The sequence below is a fragment of the Netta rufina genome (genome assembly GCF_964035555.1).
Source record: "Netta rufina genome assembly, chromosome: Z".
Lineage (NCBI taxonomy): Eukaryota > Metazoa > Chordata > Aves > Anseriformes > Anatidae > Netta > Netta rufina.
The window spans coordinates 21223842-21242457 of record NC_140126.1 but is presented as its reverse complement, the minus strand read 5'-3'; the positions used below and the strand labels follow the sequence as shown (position 1 = coordinate 21242457).

General features: G+C 34.1%; 1 protein-coding gene across 2 annotated transcripts in view; it reads left to right on the top strand.

Annotated features, from left to right (window-relative positions):
* Positions 1-14949, top strand: part of SCAMP1 (secretory carrier membrane protein 1) — a 41599-nt gene extending 26650 nt beyond the window's left edge. For both annotated transcript variants that reach the window (XM_084304782.1, XM_084304783.1), the window contains 5 exons: positions 2077-2205; positions 6786-6945; positions 8349-8450; positions 10013-10130; positions 11973-14949. In XM_084304782.1, coding sequence (XP_084160908.1) covers positions 2077-2205; positions 6786-6945; positions 8349-8450; positions 10013-10130; positions 11973-12137 — 674 coding nt within the window. In that variant the 3' untranslated portion in view covers positions 12138-14949. The remainder of the gene's footprint in view (positions 1-2076; positions 2206-6785; positions 6946-8348; positions 8451-10012; positions 10131-11972) is intronic.
* The last annotated feature ends 3667 nt before the right edge of the window (positions 14950-18616 follow it).

Genomic DNA, 18616 nt, shown 5'->3' with positions numbered 1-18616 from the left:
AATGAGAGATCTCTTAAAACTTTAGAGTGTGTTAGGTTTTTACTAAATGATTGTGTAAAAATTGCTGGAAATCAGCAATTGTATGTCATGACTGAAGAGAAGAATACTCTTTTCCTTTTGATAGTTTATTTCTTTTGCACACTCATTGAAACTCCTTTGGAAACACTGTAGAGGTGTAGAGGAAGCACTGTAGAGGATTGCAGGGCAGGGTCTTTTGCAGCAGTACTATATTTCCATTCAATTTTAAATGGTGGCTGCGTATAGAATTGTAGAATATTCCAAGTTGAAAGGGACCCACGAGGATCATTGAGTCCAACTCCAACATGTAGGACACCATCTTCACGTACAATCAACTGCAGTTTATTAAAGCTTATTAAAGTTTATTAAGCTTTATTAAAGCTTAAAGCTGGTAGGTCTGCTCAGCTCTATGCCTGTGCAGCGTTGTACGTAAGCTGGTTAAAATGTACTGCTTCCTATTTCAGCTAGTTCATTTGCATATCTGAAAAATCCATTTCTCTGCATGAAGCTAATTTGTAGGTGTCTGCATTCATACTGTAGGCAGGTCAATGAAGTTTTGTTAGTAGGCCTTGAGGCAGTAACGTGTTAAAGGAAATAACTCTGAGCTGGGTCTTCGCGCTTATCTTGGAAAATGAGTATCTAAAGATAGTAATACCTAAAGTATCAAGCCATCTCATCAAGCTGTCTCTCAGTCTTTGTTGAAATTTTTGAAACCTTTGCCACTGGGTTGGAAAAGAACATTAAATGCTGTTCTTAGTAACTCAAATTATATAATGTATCTGAACTTTTCTATGACTCTGTCTTGAAACTTTTAGTCCTGACAGAAGTAACTATAAATTGCAGAAAAAGATCTGAATTGTTATCAAATATCTTTCATACAATAAACTGCAGAGTAGTTTTTAATGTGGATGAGCTTATTAATTGATTACCTTTCATAGGCTTCCTCTGAAAATGCTCAGCTCTTGGTATAGGTCTAGGTCTAGGTATCTAAGTCTAGGTATAAAATCTTCAGTGGAAGAGACAGTAAACTCAATGGGTACTCACTGTTTTGGACCTTTTTGGACAGAACTGTCAGCTTCATCTTGTCTTGAGTGAGAGGAGAAAATAATTCAATAATACAAATATGTAAGATTTGCAAGTTTTCTGTATTTTTTTTTTTTAGTAGGCAAACTGCTAGGAAAGCTATGGTTAAAATAGAAATTCCAAGCAAAACTATGTCACAATTTCAAGTAGTAAAGGGTCCTTTAGGACCCTTAGGGCCCCTGTTAGTCTTTAGTTTAGTTTTGGAATATAGTGATTAATGTATCTATTGAATCCAGTATTTGAAGTGCTTTGTTAACAGTTACCTCACCTGAATCTGAGTCTGCATGGTAGAACGTATCTACTCACCCTAGCCTGTGAGTAGATCAGTGTGCTGTCTGATACTGTGTTGTCTTTTCTTGTGTCCTTACTCGGTCTGAAAACTTTATAGCCATACATATTGGTGCTGTAGGATATACTGTACTGTAGTCAGGAACATTTAAATAGCTGCCTTTCTTTGTGTTTACAGGCTTTGAAGCAAAGCTTTATCTGTAAACTATACTGGGAAGTAGCTAAAAGTGTTAGAAAGATACCAGTGTTAGAAATATCAGGATTCTGAGAAGAATGTCATTTGTTCCCTAGTCTCTGTGTTCAACAGAGTGAGTGTGTATGGTGGGACTTAGGAAAATGTGCATTTAAAAGTCAAATAACTCTGAAAATTTGTTTTTCTGCCCAAATCTGCGTGTTTTCTTAAGGTTTCTCTTTTCTTATCACTTTATAGAAATGATCAGATACCTGCTTAGTGCTTTACAACGATACTTTCCTTAATGTGTCTGCATTTTATCATATTTTATTTCTGAAGTTTGTGTGAGGACTGCTGATAAAACTCTTTGAGTTCTGCTAGCTCAAGCTGTATATATGCTTGTGGAACACTTGTGCATAAAACAATTTGAACAAGTGCAACGTGTATCACTTTCTAGTATACAGAAATAAATGCTGTTTTATAAGGCTCTTTTTTTTTTTTTTTCTGATTTGCAGGTAGAAAAAATAACTGGCCACCTCTTCCTGAGAATTTTCCAGTGGGTCCATGTTTCTACCAGGACTTTTCTGTAGACATCCCTGTAGAATTCCAGAAGACAGTAAAGATTATGTACTATTTGTGGATGTGTAAGTATTTTTTTTAAATAGAAAACAAATTGCCAATTCAAACATGAATTTGGGTTACTTTGGGTTTTGCTGCCTCTGTAATGAGATATATTTTTACAATATGATCTTAATAGCACTTTAGTTTATTTAAGAAAAAGCAGTGTAAGTAAATTAGCTGAAGAATTGGTCCATGTTACAGCTATCCTTACTGCACCAAACATGCCCAGAAGAATCTTCGTGGAGTTAATTTTGCTCTCATTCAGGTGCTGTGCTGTGGTTGGAGAAATGCTGAATGAATCAAATTTGCACATGAACATTTGCAAATGAAAAACATTTGTTTTGCCTGTCTTGTCCAGTGTGGTAAGAGCCTAACAAGTACTCTCAGACTGAGGAAATTTCAAAGATTTTGGTGCTCTGGTGCAATTAGTATATTTTTTATTATAATAAGGGGATGTAGAATTCAGAATTTTTCTGTATTTTTTTTTCAGGGCTCCAGATCTAGGAAACATGCATAACTTTACCTGTTAATCTGGTAGTCCCATGATTGTGATTGAAGCATGTACTTAAAACACAAATGAGCAGTGAGCATACAGTCAAGTCAATTCCACTTCATCTTGCAATATTCATTGCTGGTTCATTAATCTTTAAATAAGTAACTAAGACCGTTGTAGAATGTGAGATTAGTACTCCTAAATCTGATGGGCATTTAGGCTTTATGTCAAGTCTCACATTAAGGACTCCAATATGTTAAGGTACTAACTGTGTCCACTTGCAGGACGGAGTTTTAGAAGTGCCATATGTTTCAAGCACAAATTGAGTTGGGCAGTGAGAACTGGAATATTAATACCTAATTAACATTGATTATTTTTAACAGTATTATAACATGATTACGTAATTATTAATAATTATTACTTTCCGCTTCTTACAGCAGTAAGTAATGGAAGCAAGCAGTGATGTAATAATATTTGAAAATGCTGACTTCCACTCTCAAACTGACCATTTTTATTCTAGGTAGACTAAGATTTTAACCAAGTCCTCATGCTCTTCTCTTTCTTCAGATCTCTGACTTAGGGACTCTCTGACTTAGGGACTACTCAGGAAGGGGCACAATAAAGGAAGAGAAATACAAAATCTAATTCAGGCTAAAAAGAAATGGTTGAGTACAGAGCTCCATGCCTTAGGACTGGCTGTTAAATCAATCCCTGTGACTCTTCTTTCCCAGGAATATATCTACATGGTTTGGCTCATACTTCATTAGGGTGGCTGTGCTTCCCCAGTGGAGGCACTCATTACCATAGCAAAACCAACTGGTTTCTGCTTGCTGCTGTACTTCCTATCATGCTTCCTCTTTCAGAATATTCAAAGACTTGTAAGGCATAGGGGTCTGTGAAGATAATCACATTTGGATAAATCTAGTACTGGCTGCTCCACACTTTGTAAAGCAGGTTAGTTTTCCTGTCCCTTTTTAGCAGCCCTAAAAACATACCTTTCTATTTCTTGTATGTCTGTATTGGCTTGGTTAGTAGCAATCTTGATATCTTTATTCTTGGACATTAAGTATCTGAAGAAACTTTTTAACCTGTTTCAGATCTATATGTACTTTATATCATGAGAATAAAAAGCTGCTTGTATTCTTATTCCTGTGAATTCATCCATCTTTTCTCTGCTTGTATTAAAAGTCAGAGTTATCTGATTCTTTGATGTGGTTTTCTCTTTGCAGTTTTTTTTCTCAGTGGGGAGATCCATTTTTTTTTCCTGAGTGCCCCCACATGTTATTGAACTACAGCAGTTAAATGGTAATGGCTTCTGTCAGCTGACAATGGAGCTTTTCTCTGCTGTCTTGGTTTTGCTGCCTTTGTAGTAAGCTTGCTGTTAGAGTGGCAGTTTTCCTGTCTCTGTGGTACTGGGCAGTTTTCAGATCTTTGTATGCTGTTACAAATGTAGTATCTCATGGCTCTTGATTATTATCTCACACCAAAGAGTTTTTGGCTCAAAAGCCTGTGTTTTCTAGTTGCTCTCCCCACAGCCCAATATCATGTGCTAAAAGAACAGAACTGATTTTCAAAGAATATTTCTTATTTGAAGTTACAAAGACCTGAAGAGGTCTTTAATCTCATAGAAAACTTTTGTGGCATTTGGGTTTGTTACTTTTTGTAGTTTGTGAACACTTCCTTTTTCAATGAATAAGACCTTCGCAGGTTTTCAAAGACAAATGACCTAAACTACAGATGATGGTGGAAATATAGCCTAAGGGGTCAACTTTTATATATATATTTTTCCATTAGAAGACTCTTGGCTCATCTATTCTTGTGTATGAGGATACAATCAATAGTATATATGTCTGTCTGTGGTGATGTTTGTCTTGCCATTTCCTGAGAACCTCCAAGGATGGACACTTCAAAGACTCTTTCCAGTCTTGGTGGAAATTTTACTTGTTCTATCTGCTGTTGTTATGAGGCACACATTTACTCCCCTTAGTTATTTTCTCTTGAGTAAATTAGCATAGTTCAATCAACCTTTCTTTGTAAGTCATGTTTTCTAGAGTTCTAATTCTTTTGTTGCTGCCTGATAGATTTGGTATTTAGTCCATTCCTTATTCTTATGGCATTTTTATTGTGCGGCATCCAGAATTGGACATTGTGAACTGTGTCCAGTATTTTACTTGAAGGCTTAATATACTGTGTAGAGGGAAAAAATAGAAGTTCACATTTTTGTTAGTATGCGCTCATGTTCCTGCATCCTGTTACAATTCTTGCCTATTGTGCAATAGATTGTTATTTTCTGCTCATGGGGTTTTTTGTTAGTGGCATGTGGTGGCTGTTTTTGTCATAAGCTCATTTAAAATGAACAATCATGAGGTGTGTTGGCTGGCTAGTGGGCTGTGTATCAAGAGACATTCTTTTTTTCTAGACTTCTCTTAGGGTGAATTTCCAAAGTGAATAGTGAATTATGTTTGTGCTGACCTAAGTCTGTTTTAGAATCTATCTTTTCCTGTACTTTGCCCACATGTGAGGGATTTTTTTCCCCTCATTTCCAAAAAAAAAAAAAAAAAAAAAAGAAAGAAAAAGAAAAATCTACATTTTAAGCGTCTCTGATATGGTTCAAGGTTGTTGTCTTGTGGTGCTTCTCCTTAGGCATCCCATTCCATGTGAGGCATTCTGTTGTAGGCTGGCAGTGCAGCTGGTTCCTTGGGAGATCGGGGGGGGGAACAACCAAACACATGCATTTTTCTCAAAGGAGAGGGGGAAAAAAATGCTTGTCCACAGCTAGACAAGGAAATGGCTTTATTTTTCTGAACACTTGTATGTTCAGTGAAGTTATTGTCACTTGGAACAGTGTTAAGATGTGCAAATGCTTTGAGTGCTCTTTATATAAAACTATAAAGTTTTCTGCTTCTGGTCACTCTTAGTGGAAAATATGTAAATTTGTCTGAAGGAAACTATTTTGAGTTCCTTCAGCCTACATGCAATGATGTGTGCATTTTGATTAAACATTTTTTTAAACTAAGTTGATTCAGTGCTTATTTAAGCACTAGTTAAGATGGAACCAGTGTTCTTTGAATAGCCTTTTTTTCAGATTCTTTATAAACATGCCAGTTCTGTTAACCTTACCTTCCAGTGGAATGATTAAAATGTTTCTCTGGCCTTAAATAATTAGTGCTTAAAGGAACTGCTTGTGCATTCTTCTTATAAATATTATACTTCATCCAAATGTACAAGGACAGAAACCATCCTCTGAAATAGCAGAATCACTCCTGAATCATTGGGTATTGCTAAAAAGAGACAAATTCATTTTTATCTTTTAGCTGTCTGGCAGAACTAACTTCTGTGCCAGATAGCATGAAAGTAGTAGTTGTAGTCTTTCACACTACTGCTGTTTCTTTTTTTGTTGTTGTTCCAAGAGTGTTCCAAGAGTGAAGTATGTAAAGTCATAAGGCCGGTGCATTTACTTTAATTGAAATTAGATCATTAAGCTGTACCATGATTTTGTTTTACTGATAAATATATTTACTAAGTAGGTTTTTTTGCTTTACTACATGTAAGACACAGTGTTTGGATAAAAGATTTTTTTTTTTTTAAGTTCCTTTCAAATTAGAGCATGTACAGCACTAAATTTTGTTTGAATTTATATCATTTATAAGCTTTTCTCTTAAACTTAATAATACAGTAGATTCATATGGTAATATTAAAATTGATAGCCTGCATTTATAGAGAAAGTAAACAAACAGCATATTTAAAAAGTGCAAATATCTGTATCTAGTAGCTACTGTGGAAGTCTCAATTACTGCAGCAGTGGAAAGGTCTTTTTTCATCCTTTTAATATTGAAAATTAATTTTTATGACAGTTTTTTCTTCACCATATACCTGATAATAATTGATTTTTATTGTTCATTATTTTCACTTGGGAATATTGGCGTGGAAAGCCAGAAGACTGTATAAAAACAAGCTTATTGCAGAGAAAGGATATTAATTATTGTCAGCATGTTTATATTGTATTTAAAAATGCTCTGTTCATGTGTTACGATAACAGTTATAATAATTTCTTATATTAACATAATTTAATTAAGACTTATTTTATTGCTTTTTTTTCTTCTTCTACAGTCCATACAGTGACACTGTTTCTTAATATCTTTGGATGTTTGGCCTGGTTTTACGTTGATGCTACACGAGGAGTTGATTTTGGATTGAGTATCCTATGGTTCTTGCTTTTTACACCTTGTTCTTTTGTCTGCTGGTACAGACCACTTTATGGAGCCTTCAGGTAACAAGTTTACTTTGACTTAGGATATGTTAAAAATACATATTACGCTTGTTGAAATGCATTAACATTCCAGAATTTTTTAATTATTAAGACAGCGATTATTTAGAACTATCATAGAATATTCTTTAAAGCATTGACAGTTTTTACCATTAACATAGTATTTGTAGGAAATTAACTTTATTGGGGGCTGGTAACAATTTTAAGGAAAACTCACATTATATTCCTATCCCTTTGCACAAAGAATCTGAGCAGGCTAATAGTTAAGGGTATCTTAAATTTTTGGCTTCCTGAATTAAATTCATAAAACTCTGTTTAAAAATGTTTGTGTTAAGTGAACTGCAATGTCTGCAATTGCCATAGACCTAGATTCTTGAGTAGAGCGAGTATAAAATAATCAAATTAAATTTTTCTTTTCAGTTTTTAGCAGTATGTATTTGGCATACTTGTATTTTTTTTTTCATATTATTTTCATATTAGCTTGTGCAAATGGAAGTTAAACTATATGATTTGATACTTACATGGTTATGACTATATGACTCTTATATCCATATATGATACAATTCTTATATCCTTAAGGCTTAAAAACAAGGTGAGCAATGTGGGTGAGAACTGTGATCAACTGAAAATACAGAGAATATTTCAAGTGATAGTTCTCATTAACAGGTTATAAATCTGATATATCTCTCTTAGCAGGCTTTTCTGGTTTGTCTTGATTTTTATAAATATTTATTATTCCTGATTTGCTGGAGGAATTCAGAATGATACATTACTTTTCAAAATTTTAGGTTTTGTGAATCCATAGCCTGCCTTAGTGAATATTGTTTCGTTGGAAAAGGAAATCTACTACTTGCATTTTCAACTTTGTTTCAGTTGCTCAGCAGAAAATGAGATAATTATTGAACTGAACTGGTTGAGTAAATTGAAATGAAAATAAATTCCCTTCCACGAGAAATGTTACCAATAGCAAAATCTGGTTCCTAAATCAGTTACTAAACTAGTGATTTGTACGTTCTTTAGGACTTTGGTAGGATGCAGATCATGTGATCATTAGTTTTTGAGTTCTGTGAGGTTTTCCCTGTTTGTTTGTATTTCTGTTTTTGACAGGCTTTTAACACTTTTAGTCTTTCAAGTTGGCACTTAAGTAATTGAAATAGCAAGCGTATTTTGTATATTTTGCTTTCAAACAGCAGCTGCTTTAGTATTGTGATCTCCATTGTGTTTCAGGAATTCCATATTAGATTTTATTTCCTTTTGCAAGTAAAAGATTTTCTTCCCATAGTGCTAGTGCTGTAAATTTCAGTCTGAAAGTGGGGTACACTTCTATTCTTCATTCACTGTAGCATTTGTTAAGTCATTCTGTTCCTGGCTACTTGTAATCTTTTTTTTTTTTTGCTCTCTTTCAGGAGTGACAGTTCGTTCAGATTCTTTGTGTTCTTCTTTGTATATATCTGTCAGTTTGCTGTACATGTACTTCAAGCTGCAGGATTTCAAAGATGGGGAAACTGGTAAGTATTATTTGTCTGACAGACAATATACTAGACTACAGAAAACACAAATTTCATACAGCAACTGCAATGTGTTTTTTCAAAATACATATATATTTTTTTGTTTTCACTGAAATTTTTAATTTTAGCACCCAAAAAGGCATTTTTAAAGTGCTCTTAATTAGGGAAAAATGGTGAATATGTGTGAAGTACTGCTGTTATGTGGCTTCTCAAAATTTTATTGTACAATGTAAGCCACCCAGGACTACGCTTTTATCTCCTCTGTTTTAGTGGTGTGTAGAGATGTCATGTGATCTATTTTTAGGATTAAAAAAAAGGAAAACTTAGAGAAAAATTAGAGTAATTTAGACATAATATAATAGTCATTTACATGCTGTTTTGTATATTCAGTTATTTGTAATTATATTAATATACTTCCTACTTGCTAATGAAATTTTCAGCTAAAATTTGAAGAATGGGTTAACATTGTATTCAAGTGAATATGGTGCTCTATCTTAGATACCATTTGAAAAGCTTGTTTGTATGAATCAGCTCAGAATTGTTCATTTTTCTTTATTGCTGCTTATAAGTGTATAGCATTTACCTGAAGCTTTTATATATATATATAACTTTTATTTTAAGCTTCAGGGTGTAATATTTAGATTTTACATGGAAAAGCTGTTAGGAATCATACTGTTCTTGGAGGGAAAAAAAAAATAACCAAACAAAATAGAATTAACTAAAAGCATGGTTACAGTAGCCAGATGATATGATATGGAGAACTATGACTGGCTGGCAGTACTGGATCTGGGTAATGACCTTTCTCTGTATCAGTGACATTTTGCTGCAAACTTCCAAACATTTGTACAGCAAACAAAATAATATTGTTTTAGAATAAGAGTATAAGGAAAAACCCCTTTTCACAATTTTTGCTCTCAAATCCAGTGTTTTCCTTTTTAATTGAGACCTTGATTGACATGGGGGGGGAAAAAAAAGTAATTTTAGAGGGACAACTTGCCACATATGTGGAATATGCTTTTAACAATACTTGGCATATGGTTGTGAAAAGTATCCAGATCATCAGAAGACGTTAGAATTTTGTTTAAATTCAGTTTGAATTTTGGATATTTGTGGTGAAGTCCAGTTAGACATCAGATATATCAAAGCAATTTGAAGCAGACAGAGGAAATTTTTAAGGTCTTTGGGTTTACAGAATATTTTTGCTCTTTTCATTGGAAGAATCTTTCCTGTCTTGATGTTTTATTTTCCATAAGACAACCTGTTTTTGTGGTTTCAAATTTGATACTGTACTTCAGTGGTGTTTCAGTTTCCAAAAAATTGAGAGATGTCAAAGATACAGCGATCTTGTAGCAGGTTAATCTGATCCTCTCCTTTCCAGTTTCAAAAAATTATAATATTAATCCCAATCAACAAACCATCACAGATTTCCTGACTTTTTCTTCAAAAATGTTGGAAGTTGATTGGGACCAGGAGGTTATAAAGCTTCCCTTTGATTTGGATACCTGTTGTTAAGTGGCTCCTATGCTGTGCAAAGTAAAGTTTTTCTTTTCTCCTTTCTTCAGTGGATGGATTTCGTCTCTTACTGGTCTTAATAAAAGTATTCCAGTTGGCATTATGATGATAATCATAGCTGCACTTTTCACAGCATCTGCTGTGATCTCATTAGTTATGTTTAAAAAGGTAAGTTACTTATTCCACTCTTCTCTTTCTATGTTTGGTATAGATTTTGTTTCCCTGCTTGGGAGAGCTACGCTCAAAGTAACGGGTATGACATGATGTTCTTAGGGTCTGCCTTACATATTAACATTTGTGCTTCTATAGTATTTTTTTTTTTCTTGAGCTGTTATTCAAGTTAAATTCAGCTGTTCTTACAATGCAGTTATTTTCTGCAAACTGAGATGGGGAAGAGTAAGTTCAAGTAAGTTGGGAAGGTAAGCCCACAGTGAGTGGGATAAGTGAATTCACTAAGGTTGTAGCTGTAGATATGAGGTTGCAATTTTCAAATCTGTGGTAGTTAATTCATCAGTCTGAGTGAAATACAGTGTGACTCAAATGACTGCTAAATTTTGGATGTTAGAATCATTGCCACTGTTCTATTTTAATCATTGATTAAAATCAATAAAAGATAGAGATGCCTTGAACCTCAGAAAAGCATTTGTATTTTTCTCCTGAAATTGATTTTAACATGTTGACAGTTAATGATTACATTGAATAAAACCTCAAAGTTGTGTTTTTCCCGTGGTTCTTTTTTGTGAATTCCCATCCAGAAGGTCCACATTTAAGATAATAACCCTGCTAATAGGTTTTTGATGTTGCTTTGATTAAATTGAGAATTCTGCATATGATGTGCTAGCAATTCTAATAATTCTATCTACCTCACAATTATGATTAAAAGTTTTCACATACCCAGGCTCTTCTGTCCTATATACAGTAAGCTAGAAATTATAAGCATAAACTGTAGATTTCCCTTCTCCTTATTTGTTTTCTGTATAAATATCCAGGGATAGGAGAAAGAAAGAAACAAGAATGTAGAACTTTTTTTTTTTAACACTCTTTCTACCACATGCGTCTGGATTATTTAAAAAACCCTGCATACTCAGATGTGGCATGGAAATTGTTTCGTTTCTAACGAAAAAGTTACAACCTTAATCCGACTGCTTTACAGGGATGAAAAAGTTTTTTGACAATTCATTTTGTCAGCTAGTTAAGGAATTGATTAGCTATGAATTTTTAATTCTTTTTTTTTTTTTTAGTTTTAATGCTCAAGTAATTGGAAGTTACTAGGGATTTGATTTTTTGTTGTACTATAGCTGTGTATTGTTTGAAGGCTTTGTAAGCCATATATTGTTCAATATCCATGCTTATTTTGCAGAGCTATTGATCATCACATTAGTTTAGCAGACAGGTATCAGCATTATTAGCATGTTTTATACTATATTCACTAAGAGTTTAGCTTACTAGGTTCTTGTAAACATGTAAATCAGATAAATTAAAATGTTTCTAAAAAATTATGTAGAAAAATATTTGAGGGTGTTATTGACACAATGGATTCAAAAAAACTTTTTTGATTTTGTGTCCTGCTGACATTCTCTTAACCTGAGCACTTACTAACTAACTCAATGAGTTGGCCAAGCTGTAGACAAATTGAGACAGAAGATGCTTCTGCAAGCTATGGTCCCTGTGTAATACTAAGGCTGCAGTCTGTTTGCATATTTAAATACGTTGTTTCAGACAGTAGGTACTGTGCATGTAGTAAAGACCTATGAGATTCCGGTGAAACAGCAAAAAGCTACAAGTGTTGCTACAGCTGCTATTGCTGCTGCAGTGCATGCAGCAAAGCAATGAAAATTTGTAGGACTTGTGGAAAAGAATTCTGTTAATTCATTTGCGGACCTTCCCAAACACAAACAAGCCAGATTTCTCCACCACAGACCTCTGCTTTGTGTTTGAGACTTTGCTGTTAATTTTACTAAGAAATGGAAGGGTCGGCACACCTTATTCACTGCTTTCACACCTCCCTAGGTGCATGGTCTCTACCGCACAACTGGCGCTAGTTTCGAGAAAGCACAGCAAGAGTTTGCAACAGGAGTGATGTCCAACAAAACTGTACAAACTGCTGCAGCCAACGCCGCATCAACAGCAGCAACCAGTGCAGCTCAGAACGCGTTCAAGGGTAACCGAATGTAGAGAAATGCAGAAGTCATTACGGTTCTCTTTGATTGTTCTTTATATTCCGGTCACTTATTATATTCCCTAAAAGCCTAGAACAAAATACACACAGCATGTTTGTCTCTTCTTCAGCTGTGCATGGGTAAAATGGGAAATGTTTGGTTTCTTCTATTATAAATTTATTTATTTTTAAAAAAGATAATTGTTCTTTGCCCTTCTGTTATATGTTGCTATCTCTAACATAGAACCTTCCGTATCTTATGGGAGACAAATATTTCAACAATTGGCCTGAAAATGAATTGCAGTATTTAATGTTCAAATAAATACATTAGGAATTTGGAGTTTTTTTAGTGGTTCACTCTTCTGTTTTTAAACTTCAGGAAAGCACTTTGTATCAATTATATTTGCTTGTAATAACTGTTTTCCCTATTTCTAATGTAAGAAGTGGGGTAGACTGAGAGACGTAGTAAGTTAGGTTTGGCTGATACTTCTGCAATTTCAGCTGCTGCTGCTGGAGTACAAATACAAGTAGGGTAAATGTAAATTCTTTCCTTTTTTTTTTTTTTTTTTTAAGATAAGTTTTTTGATATAAACCTGTAAGCTTGCATGAATACTGTTAAGTTACTCAATCATGTTTAAGTAGTGTTTTGGTCCAGAATTTACCTGCACCAGTTTATAGGTTTTGTTTATATCTATTTTCATGGAGTATTCTCTACCTGTGAGAAATGACAATGGTGCATAAACATTCTTTGTAACAGGATGTGTAATGCAATGTACAGTTTAAGGAAGTTAACTGATGGTTTAAATCACAGACCTAAATGATTATATATTTACTATTTTTAATTTCAATATTCATTTCTTGGAGTAATCATTTTGCTGGGAAAGAAATGAATATTGACATTTCGAACACTAGTTTTTTGCCTCACTCCCTTCTTTTACATGCAGTGATATTTTTGTTGTGCTTGAGGTTGTTTTTTTTAAGTAGATTTGTGTTTGAAAGTGGTACTAAATCTCTAGCCTTGTCAGTCACTCTGTTTACTGCTTGTCCAAAAGTCCAAATATACAGTATTTAATTTTCTAACAGGAATATTGTCTAAAATCAAGCTTTTGAAGCAATGGCATTTAACAGATACTTGAATTCATTTTAACATAACTCAGCCATCTCTGTGATTTGATTTAAGCTGAAAATAAAAGCTTCCTAACTATTTTGAGTTGGAAAAGTGAGAAATATACATCTTTCACAAAGTCAAATGTTAACGCATTGAACTGAAGGCCTAAGAGGTTAAATTGGTGCAGTAGAACTGAACAGTCAGTCATGCTACATACCATCACAATGTTCTAGAGTTCAATCAGGTCTTATTATAAATGTTTCTGTCCTTCAAAGGTTATCTGATATTCCTTGATTGACTTATGAGTCTTATGCATAGTATTTGGGCTGTTCTTTAACTTTTTTTTAGAAAGGATGGACCAAGTCATCAAACTAGTGAAATATCACTGTAGCTGAAATTAATTCAGCTCTTAAGAAGAATCACGATTAGTGAGAATCAGTCGTAAGCTTCCGAGGCCCCTCTATGTTCTGAATATGGACTGACCTTCACAGATTAAGTCTTTTTCATTACAGCGTATTTATAATAACACAATAACATTAAAAAAACCACAAACTTATCTCAATCCCTTGATCAGTATTACCATTAGTCTGCATTAGCCTCCTTTCTTTTATTAACTTATTTAAATCCAACCTGAATTTGGATAAATGTAGCAGTTTCACCTATGCTGAAGATCATTTTAACAAATATACTTTCTTCTAAATATTCTCTGCAAACTTAAAAGCAGTTTGGTTAGTTTTTACTATACAGGGGCTCTAAAATTTTACACTACTAGACACTCTAGCATTGAACTTAAATTTGCGTGGGATGTTATTAAAAGCTTTTTAGACAAAATAATTCATTTTCTCTTGAGAACAGGTACCACACTTCTAGCAGTACATGATTGTTCTTTTCAAAATCTTTTTAAATTTGAGTGTTTTATCTAGGAACTGTAATATGGATTACTTCTGAATTTAATTTAAACAGTTCTCTTGGATAGCTCTTGAGTATGAATCCCAGGGACAACATCCTTGCAATTAAATTCAAGTTTAAGATTGCATAATAGCGTACATTAGCATAATATATTATGGAGGAAAAAAACAAAAAAAAAAAAAACAACTTTCAGAATAAAACCTGAATTTGGCAGGTAGATTTTTTTTCCCAAATATTTAAACATTCTTTGAGAAAACAGATTTAATTTTCAAAGTCTACTGAATGCTGATTTCTAATGTCATGGGTTAAATAATACAGATTTAAACCTCATATGTGAAATTCAGGATTCACGTACACATGATTTGTTAAACCAGAAGTCTCTGACACTTTGCAGCCCAAAAGGGACAGAAAAGTTTGAGTGTAGCTTTGGCAACAGACGGCTGATGTTTGTTAAAATATTTTTTACTTAACTAAAATGAGATTTTACAGTCTCTTATTAACTATCAGAGTATGGCATCCACTTCAGTTGTCATTTTGTAGTATTGTGGCAAATTGAGTACAAAGTATGAAGTTTAAACACTGGAATGTCAGTAGTCATTGATATGTAATTTAGGAGTTGGTTTTATTTATCTGGGGATGTTTGTATATTTTGTAAATTACTAACAATGCTCTGCCATCCTGGTGAATGTCATGGTTCTGTACAAACACACTTCTTCTGTCCCTCTGTTGCATGTCTGAGTACTTCAGAAGTTTTGTATATTTATTGTATTAACACAGTGTCATAGAATAAAAAAAATACTTTTTTTCCTGGATTTTTGCTCTGTATAGTTTTGAATGAAATAGTTTTTTTTCATTTGAAGTTCAGGATGACACACAGGGCGGCTGATCTATGTAAAAATCTCACTTGTTTTTTGTAATTCTGTATATAAATGCTGTAATTCTGCTTAAACAGGAAAGTAAAATGTCCACTATCAAAATTATACAGTAAGATAATCAGAATTAGCTTACTCAGATATTATGAAGAACGTTTAAATACTTGCAGCCTGCTTACTTGTGCTGTAAAGTTAGAGAGTTAAGATTTAAACATGTTCTGTCATTACTGAATGAAATTCTGCAGCTATTAAGTGAATCCTAAAACATTGTTGAAAGTAAAATGAAGTTGCTGAAAACAGCATTGGTTTGGTACTGTCTGTTTTCCTAATTTCTATTGAATTGACACTTCTGTGTCACTGCTGTCTTGTTGGTTTTTTTTTCCTTTCTTCCTGAGGCACTATTTTTTTGACATGATATTAGCTGTAACACTCACTCTATAGTACTGAATTTATTTCCCAGTTTTCCTTGAAGGGCAAAATGAAATAATTTAGATCACCGTGCTGTACTACTACATGCACATATCATGTAGTAGTGAAGTTCTTCATTAACTTAATCCGTTTCTTTGTAATTTACAGATCTAGGGTGAGAGTGGCAGACTAAATGAACAATTTTTGAATTTGTTCATGAATTTGCTCTATGTTGGGGAAGCAAGCACACACAGCAAACAGCACAGAGCAGAGAAATGTGTTTAGAAATAACTTGGTGATACTTATGGAAAGATACTTCTGTCACACACAAAAAAAAGTCATGCACCTAGACCATTCTAATTATAAATTATGAAGAAGGCACAGTGGATCACATAATCAGAAAAGTAAGTGTTAGGTTTCACTCAGTTACATTCAAAATGTACTACTTAGTTTGTATTTTTCCATACAAATTAATTTTATGCCTACAAATAGCTTTTATTCTCATCAGTGTAAAAAATTAAGAAATAGTTCAGATATCTTATCTCAGCAGCAGAATACTAGTTTAACTTCATGCTAGGCTTAAACTAGATACCACGTCTCACACAAGTGAGGAAAAAAGCAAGTGTTGCTGGGAGGTATGACTTTAGGATCATGCTACTGTACATTGGGTTGTGCGGAAAAAAAAGAAATTAATTGTCTAGCTATTTAATGAAAGCATATACGGCTTATCCAAAAAGTTACTTTCATTGGATGACTAGGTAGTCATACGAGGACAACACTTCAGCACAAGCAGTTGCTGTGGAAAGCATCGAGAAGACGAGGTTTTACTCATTTGTATCCCATGTTTCAGGAAGGAAACCTTCAGCTGGCAAGATGAGAAATTTCAGAGACTGATTTTGATGTTGAAGTTGGAGGTTGAGTTATTAATAGGCATTGTGCCTGGAACAGGGCTAATGTACAACCTGGTTTAGAGTCCAGTTGCGTGTGACCATTCACTCAGTTTTTCTGTTTTACAAATGTGTCCATTTAAAACTGGGTAGAATATGCTGGCTAAAGCTCAGTCCATTTTGTTTTTTTAAAAAGAGCTGTGTCTGACCAGTCATGCATTGTCTGAGCTGTAGTCATCGCACACATGCCAAAGCACATGTTGCCATGTTGTAGTACAGGGCTGTTGGCTTTTCTGTGCATGCATTTTTGATACTCAAGAGAAAAAATATATATCCTGTTTTGGGTAGTGAGGTGATTTTTTTTGTCCAAGGTAAGCAACCAAACAGAAGTAGTTGGATCAATTGAGAGTAGTTGGAATAATGCAATTGAACTTTTCTTACTAGCTTTTCTCAGAACAAAATAACTACTGATCTTACTGCAGCAGAGTGGTACTTCAAGCTGGTTAGGGTGTACTGATTGCTACTCTCTCAGAATTTCACTTCTGTGTGGATACTGTAAATCAAAGAAAAAGACTTTGAAAACAAGTTTTCAATGAATCATAGGAGCAGGACAATGTCTTTATACACCTGTCTCTGGGTTAATAATATATATTCACTTTCTCAATGCATCTGGAACTGAGGAAACAATTTACCAGAACACAGCAATCTATGGGAATTCACACATTTTAAGAATTGAACTCCCCATTTCCCTTTACATTAATTAATCACTTTGAAAAAAAAAAAGAGATTTTTGCTATACAAAAAGTACAGATTGCAATTTCTTTCTACAGTTTTTTGTTTGTTTGTTTTGTTTTGTAGAATGCATTGTGTATGTACATGTATATATATACACCTGCTTTGAAATCCATAAGGGTGTCTGAAGTAGTGATTCACTGAGTAGCGCCTATCCTCTTTTTTCTGGACTGTAGGTTTCTAAAAGATAAGGAAAATGTTTCAAGTTTTCATCAAGAACTACTTTTTGGAAGTTCGTAAAATGTCAGAAGCTCAGTTCAATCTAATTGATGTCAATGTAAATTCAATAGAAGTTGGCCTTAACAACTTTCAGAGAAAACAGACTTCCCAACTTTTCATTGAACTACCAAAAGCCACGCCCCTGGTTCTGCCATAAATTTGCTTAGAGTGCAATATATAACCTCTCTTTAGGGTTTGTCAAGTTGCAGGTGAAAAGTAATATGCATCATATCAAATGCTATTTAAAGGTCTGCGATTAAGCAGTTTTTGTTTTATAACTTTCTCTACCCCTCTTTTCATGAGAAAGGAGCTACAAGTGCTTAGTAGCAAAATGAAAAGCATCAGACGTATTTAATTAGAAAGTCTCTTTAATGCAACTGTATTGTATAATGCATAGCTACAGTTTCAAATCACATATTTTTTGATCAGTAGGTGGTAATAATGGTTAAAGTCAGTTAGAAACCTAAAACACTAACAAAATCACTGGGCTGGGCTCTTAAATGCTATTAAAGCTACAATTAAAAAAAACTTGCTCTGGTTAAGCATACTTAATATGTTTGAATTAAGATAGTCAGACTCTTGTTACAGTTTGAAAAACTCACATTTTAATTGAATTTCAGATTAAAAAGTAACACATTAGGTACATCATTCGTGCTAACAAATGTACATAGTGGTGACTCAAAGCCAGAAAAAACAGTACCACAAATAAACCATGGCTCAAAATCTCATCTAGCTGGATTGGCACAGCATCTCTTCCTGTAGAGAGTGGCTGTGGTGTATATGTTGCTGCCATGATCTGCTTTTGTTGGGATCTGTCTTTCCCTTGTTGTAGGCACCAGTGCCCACAGCTTTCAAGGGAGACTAACTCCTCTTCATTTATGACCATGAGTGGCAAGTGAGACACTCTGATGGGGGATAACAATGCAAAATTGAAATGATCAGGATGAAAAAAGAACTTAGACTCCAGAGAACTTTATTGAGTAAAATAGATACAAAGGTGATATAGACAAACAGTAAATAGCTCAGTAGCAATGTTTTTTGCAGTGCATAAATAAAGCACATGAAGAAACCTTGCTGAGCGTTTTCAGCTTTTAGATTGTATTTTGCCAGAGATGGCTGCAGTTTCACATTTCAATTGTCTGTATTACATAGATCTATTTTAGATCCCTCTAGAAGGTTTTTTTTTTTCTTAAATCTTTAAGCTACTGTTACTGTTGTATTCATCCTCAAACTCTGTAATTCTATTGAATTAATCTATGCTTAGTTTATCCACACCATCAAAACTTCAGCCACTTCTTCCC